General features: G+C 32.0%; 1 protein-coding gene across 1 annotated transcript; it reads right to left on the minus strand.

Moving 5' to 3' along the window:
• Positions 1-900: 900 nt before the first annotated feature.
• Positions 901-4,569, minus strand: LOC134249463 (polypeptide N-acetylgalactosaminyltransferase 5-like; the record flags this gene model as incomplete). Its single annotated transcript, XM_062731816.1, has 7 exons — positions 4,020-4,569; positions 3,638-3,791; positions 3,189-3,355; positions 2,852-3,022; positions 2,257-2,464; positions 1,498-1,615; positions 901-1,089 (listed from the first exon to the last, which is right to left on the minus strand). Coding segments are annotated over exons 1-7 (1,557 nt in total), but the record flags the coding sequence as incomplete, so codon positions are not given.
• Between the last annotated feature and the right edge of the window lie 2,865 nt (positions 4,570-7,434).

Consider the following 7,434-nt stretch of genomic DNA (forward strand, 5'->3'; position numbering starts at 1 on the left):
ACCTCACGCGCATGCACGTGCTCTTTGCTCTGATTGGCTGAAACTAAAGTCTCAATATCTTTCTTGTTTTTTGACAAACTTCTTTGAAATTTTGAACATAGCCATGCATTAGGATATCCTACAAGAAGATATATAGGAATTATCATGAAAACACGTGCATGCACATGCGCTGCAATCTGATTGGCTTAAACTTTAAATAGCTATAACTCCCTTGGTTTTCAACCAAACAGGATGGGATTTGGAACATAGATAGATATAATGAACTTCTACAAGAAGGTATGGTCACCATGCACATGCATACACGTGCGTGTACGTGCGCTGCAATCTGATTGGCTGAAACTTTAAACAGCTATAACACCTTTGGTTTTCAACCAAACGGGGTGGACTTTAGAACATAAATAGATGTAGTGGACTTCTACAAGAAGGTATGGTCACCATGCTCATGTATGCACGTGCGTGCACTTGAAATGAGTAAAATCAAAAATACACTTGAATGAGCGTATCTTTAATACTTTTGGATTAAAAACTTTAATATTTAGTATATTAAAATATATAGATGTAGACAAGATGATATGGTCATCACGCACATGCATTCACATGCGCACGCGTGCAATGCTTAAATTTGAATTAACTTAGTACACGTCTGGGTAAACGTTGTTAACGTCTCAAATACATAGAGTTTGTCTTATTTAATAAAGCTTACAATTATTATGGCACCAAAAGGGAGTTGGGGAGCGTTTGGGGAACATCTGTAACGGTCCCCGTTACAATTAGCACTAGTTGTATATTGTCATTGTAAATTGCAGCAGTAAGTTTTTTAGAATTATTTTTATTTCCTGAAAAATTAAAGAAATTAATTAAAGAGTAATTTTTATTCAAATCTTGCATGTTAAATCTTACCAGGTCATAATTAATTCTTTCGTAGTAAGCATGTTTATATTCATCCATCCATACTTCTGCGGTTCGAACTGCGTTTTTCCGCAAAATCTCGACAAAACTTTTGCCCCACTTGTATGGACTGACGGCTCTGAATATGTGAGCGACGTGAGAACAGGGGTGGATCTCAAGACTCCCGCCACACATCCAAATCTACAGGGAAAAGGTATTATGTCTGATTTTGTCATAGACATACATGTATTGGCTTCCTTCAATTTGTAAAATATTTGGTTAATATTTGGTTTACTATCCAATTCAATCCAAGTTATTTGTTTCAAAAGAAAAAAAAATGTGCAAACAATCCTACTACTGATGGTATTTATATCTTTAGAAATATTTTTTTTATCACTAAGAAGCTTTGCTCTGCGAGTTTATTTGGAATCGAAAATAATCCTGTTTTTTTATTATGAATTTCTTGGTGATAAATCTTCACAAGCATTATAAGGCAACTGAATTTTTAACTTAACTTTTTTACATCACTCGTTATATAATTATTCATGTTTAATTATAATTAAAGTCTCGTACATACGAACACCTGTATGTGAGGGGATAATAACCTACCCTGAATGATATTTCCAAGTTCTCTCCACCCCAGATATCCATTCCGTGGTCATACGTGCCCATCTTTGAGAAGTAGTCTCGGCTGATGGAGAACAGTCCACCAGCGATTGTGGGTGTCCTTAGAACACGTGACAAAATGACAAAAACTTAGAAGGTAATTTAACTACTAGAATATGGAAATTTTCAGATTTGTGAAATTTCTTTTTTAAAACTACATATGCAACTGACTGAATTTTTCTGAAATAATGGTTTTTGATACATGCATATAAAAAAAAAAGAAAGTCTTGTGCTTGTTTAATGATATTTTCGTTCTATCTTTTTTCTTTAAATTCGAGCGCTCCATTATAAATTCCTCTTTGTCTAGTTATACATACCGGTATATTAAAGCAATATGAGCTACAAGATTGACAAAAGAAAATTTTGTTGCAAATTTGTAATCAACTATTTTCAAGACAGAAAAATAAAACATTTATAAACTTCTGTTGATCATATTTGTGATGTAACTTTTTATAAGCTTTTGATTTAAACAAAATGACATTATTGTCATCCTGTACATAATTGATTTCTTACATAATGCTCCATATTTGATTGTACAGAAATATTTCTTCTGAAACAATTAAAATTTTTATTTAGGTTTTATTAATCATTAGGGTTTAAATCACGTATAAATCAATCATAATAACACATTTTAATGGCAAAATAATTTTTCTCAAAATGCAGCTCATATTGCTTTAATATAAATCGAACAAAACTCCTCACCTCCAGGGCATTATCTGACTGTGTTTTTCCTTCTCTTCTCTGGGTATGGTGAGCCACTTATACCCCATAATTGAAATATCAAATGTTCCCACTGCTCCTATTTCTGACCCTCCACAGGCGAACGTTTGATCACTTATCATATCTATTATAGGCGCAACGATCCTTGTATGATTTTCTGCAATTCTCTCCAGCAAAGGATCAAGCCAGCCTTTAACAACAAAAATAAATAACTAATTCTTGACACTTAGATTCTTGAAAATAATTTAAATTAAATAAGATCAATGGAAATGCACGGAGGGAAGGAAAAGTAATTTAGCTCAAAAGTCCATTGAATTTATATAAATCAGGAGAAGTGCAAACATGGACCTCATAAAACTTAAGAGTTGGGATCAGCTGCCATGGAGAATTAAGCATTCCCATATTATATATAATATATTTTGTTCCGTGAACAAACTATTTGATAAAATGCGAATAGTTGTGTAAGAGATGAGTGATAGAGGCAAGAGAACTTATAGAAGAGGACGAAATGTTATATCATATTGTATCATTTTTAGACTGATCGGATAGTGTATAATCTTAGCTATGGCAGTCATACCTACAAAACATTCGATATGAGAATCTAGAAATGTCAGAATTTCACCGGTGGCCGCCTCATAACCTAAAAGCCGTGCTCGGATCAAACCCTCTCGCTTAGCTGTTCTTAATACACGGACTTTCCCAGATCCTTTCTCTGAGAAATACTCATCTAGCTCCTCTTTAAGAAAATCTAAAAATAAAAACCAAAAATAAATATTCTTGATAATGCTGTATCATATCTTATTTTTGAATCCTTAAATAATTTAGATTTATTATAATTGAAATTGAACGAAATTTTAAGATAAAATAACATAACTTCATCATTCATCTGATTTATTTAGAGAAAATCTTCTTACCTAAATCAGAAAAATCGTCCACTAATATGATTTCATGAATAAGATGTAATGGTGTTCGGTTCAAAATGCTGTGAACTGTGCGTAGTAATACGGACCAAGCCTCGTTATGAAAACAAATGATGATGCTAGTGGCAGGTAGATCCTTAGGATATTTCTTAAGCTTGCAGCTGTATCATAAAACAATTAATATATAATAGTTAAAGCTTTTCATTTGTATGACAAAACTATACTGTGTCATAGAAAATTGTATACATGTACATATTTTCAATAAAGATCTTATAAATTTGTACGTATTGTGGTTACCATCAATGTAATATAATTATCCAAATGGAAGGAATGTTCGTATTAACACGAAAAAAATCCCTCTTTTTAATGCCTGTTCGGCCTAAAGTTTCATTAATAAGTAAAATTGTATGTTCATCTTTTTTTGTATTAGTACGATTAAGTACCTTGGATTTCTTATGTCTGGTAGCCTCCTATGGTAAGATATCATATCACTGGCGTACTGGTTGAAGGAATTCCTCTTGAAAAGTTCGTCATAAATCTTCTGCTGGTCTGGACGGAGTTCTTCTTTCTTTATTTTGACAGGATGTCCATATTCACCTGAAAGTCTCGAAACAATATTTTGCAAAAATTTGTAGACAATATTGCAAATATATTACACAACTATATCAATTTAAAAACTTTACAGGTAAACCAAAGTATCTCAAACAAGACAAGGCAGGTAAGATATCCAAGTGCTCGAGATATCAAAGGTAGGGTTTTACCCTGTTTACATGTACAATCATCTGTTGTTTGCTGAATTTATGAGATTGGAGGATTTATATATACCTGGTGCAAGTGGTGGAAGAATCTTCTCTAGATGACGAAGTCTTTCTCTTTCCGAAACTTTACGTCGACTCTTCACTTGGATCTTATCTTTCTGTTCAATTTGTTTTGAATGTTCTTGCAACATTTTTGGCGATAGATGTAAGCTGCTGTTCGCTTTTGAAACATTTGTCGCTGTATTAAGCCTTAAGTTTTTATTTAGGGTTGTTTTACTTGCACTGCTTATAATGGGATTGTCTGTAGATTTTTTCTCCAACCTTTGATGTGCAAGTTCGTCTCTCCATTTTTTCAAAATTTCTTTTCGTTTCTTTTTCTCATTAAATTTGATCCACGATGACCTATTAAAATGTGATCTTGTAAATCGATCACGGAGCTTCATAAAATCATCTGCTCTTTTTACAATGTTGAATTCAGCTAACTTTGGATTTTCATCTTTAGTCCTTGTTTTGTTAATTTCACTCTCAATATCAAAAAGGAATAATGTTACAAATAACCATACTGAGGACACAAGGAAAATAACAGCTAGAAGTCTTGTTCGTATACTCCTAGCCATTTTCTTCTCGTTTGATGATTCCAAAAATTACTTGATCGGTCATAGGAATCAGCTTGCTCTGAAAGAAGATGAAAACCGTGTTGAATTATCTTCTTTTATTCACTCGAAGTGGTATCATCTTTAAAATGAATAAATGTATATAAAATGTTCAATCAGGACTTTTTGATCCACTCAGTGGGGAAAAAGCACAGGCTAAAACGATGCCAAACGAAGATAATGCCAAATAGAACTTTTATTATTTCAGCGTGATTACAATTTATTCAGTTACATCTTTTTTTATTTAATTTTATTAATTTAGTATTTGATAGCATGTTGTTTTTTTCTTAGCAAAATCGAATGTCGATACACAACTTTATTTACCAAACATGGATATAGGGATTGACCTCAATAAATCTCTATTCAAAATCATTTTGTAGGGTATTTTAACCCACCCATATAAAAAGCATTGAATCAATGTTATCTACTTGCAGACATTATATTGAAGAGACAAAGGACAGTACTCACTACTTATGTTTGTTATACACTGCTATGCCCCCATAATTTTTACGTAATTTTTTTCTTAATTTCTTGAGTTTAAACTAAAAAAAAATCACTCTGACATTTAGAAAAAAAACCGAATGATTAGAGAGAAAAATAGAAATAACTCTGGTAGCGAACAAGAGATAAATAAAATGCCTTTTTACGTAATTTTTTCTTAATTTCTTGAGTTAAAACTAAAAAAAAATCACTTTGACATTTAGAAAAAACCGAATGATTAGAGAGAAAAATAGAAATAACTCTGGTAGCGAACAAGAGATAAATAAAATGCATTTTTATATAAAGTTACCTGAACGAGTTTGAAGATATATCCATCTTTGCGCCATTGATCAGAAAAGATCCACGCGTTCAGAAATTGATCTTTGCCGGACCATATGTTACTTCTCGCTATATGCATTTTGAATGGACTCCGACAACGTGTTCCATACACTAACATTAAATGGTTTACACCATTTACCCCAAACACTATCTATAAAGAAAAGGGCTGTGGTTATTTCTGATTATGACATAAAATACCTTTCTAATACTTTAATTTCTAAATCATGTAAATGGTAAATCAATACATGTAATTAGTAATGTGATTCTTAAAAGTCTATAAACAAATACTTATACGAGTTCTGCTTTTAAGATTAAGGTATGCATATTCCTTTCCAGAATTATTTACTAACTTTCTGTATTTCAAAAGTAAGATTATATAGATACTTACGTCTTTATTTATCTATCGTATATATTTGAAGAATCGTTGTTCTTCGTATGAGAAAATGCAACCATGAAGTTAAGAGTGTAATGAAAAACAAAAAGAATTGTTTTAATAATATCCTAGAAAAGATTATGAATAATTATTTTGCTCCGCTTCTATTTTGTATACCGTTCACGGTAGCCTAGTGGTAGAGCGTTTGCTTCGTAATCGAGAGGCCCGAGTTCGATTCTCGTTCGCGGCGCCGCGTCAAACCTAAGACGTAACCATAGGTAATAACTGTCCCTTCACCAAGCGCTTGGCATTAGAATTGAAAGTCACGGGTCTTTCGGATATAACCTTAAAAACGTAGGTCCCGTGTCACGGTAGGCGCTGGCACGATAAAGAACCCTCACTGCTCAATGGCAATGAGTGCCGAGTATAGGTCTAAATTTGAAGCCCTTCACCGGCATTTTGTGACGTCTCCATATGAGTGAAAAATTCTCGAGAGGGAGGTTAAACCATATACAATCAATCAATCAATCAATCAATCTATTATGTATTATTTTATGAACTTCTGAGCTTGAACACTGTTCGTTATTTCCATATCTTTCTTGGCATTATAATCATGTAAAAAACGTGTTTTCTGATTACCTTCTAGTTATGTTATCTGATGATTGAATTCAAAGTTTCTTCCAAGAAAATATTATTTAATGTAAAATGGATTATGGAAATTTCGATTGTTCCAGTCATGGTTAATGCTGAAAAAGATATTAAGCTAGGAGCGCAACAGAAAACACGTATTGTTGTCAAACAGCAAATATTCTAAAAAGTTTGTAAAACATATTGAGTGAAAAAAAGTATTTTCAAAATGATATATACAGGGTGTCCCAGAATATATGATACCATTTCATGAATATACATGTATAAATTATAATGTGATAAATATTTAATTTCAACAAATGCACTATAAACATTGCATATCTCTCCAATTTTATTCACAAATTTTTATAGACAATGAAAGGAACACGACAAAATGAGTTCACTTTGAAAAATGGCATTGTTTTTAGCAATTAAATGTCCTATAAATGACGTCCAATCTGGGTAATGATCATGTCTAGACATTGCACAAAATTCCATAACTTAAGAAATCAATGGCTTTTTCATAAGTTGTAATTTAGATTTTCATTTGATATATATAAATCAAAGATTTAAATTTAGGTTTGGTAAGAATATCTTAAGACTGGATTTGATAATTACAATTTTGAAATGAGGGTACAAAGCTCGTTTGATAAATCAATTTTGCTTCAAATGCAATTTTAAGAAATATTTTGACTTTATTATGTGGCTACATAACTCCAACTATGTGAGAATTTTTAACTAAAATTATTTGTCGCTAAAAATTGTATTAACTCAAATATTTATGAAAATGTACATTTATTGTCATTGGTTATCTCCAAGTTGCTTTTGTTCACAAAAGTGCTTCGTAGTTAAGATGCTTGAACTTTTTATATTGACAGTATCTATGAAGGTTTTTGAGATGAAATATTCCAATAATCTGTTGGAATTTTCGTAAATTTTCATACGTACTCACCACCCCATTAAAAGAGAAAATAAGTGAAGGCTATGGAGTATATTTCGAAATGTAGATA

Source organism: Saccostrea cucullata, unplaced genomic scaffold (genome assembly GCF_032062105.1).
Source record: "Saccostrea cucullata isolate Sc308-1 unplaced genomic scaffold, CSIRO_AGI_Scuc_v1 ctg16418, whole genome shotgun sequence".
Taxonomy (NCBI): Eukaryota; Metazoa; Mollusca; class Bivalvia; order Ostreida; family Ostreidae; genus Saccostrea; species Saccostrea cuccullata.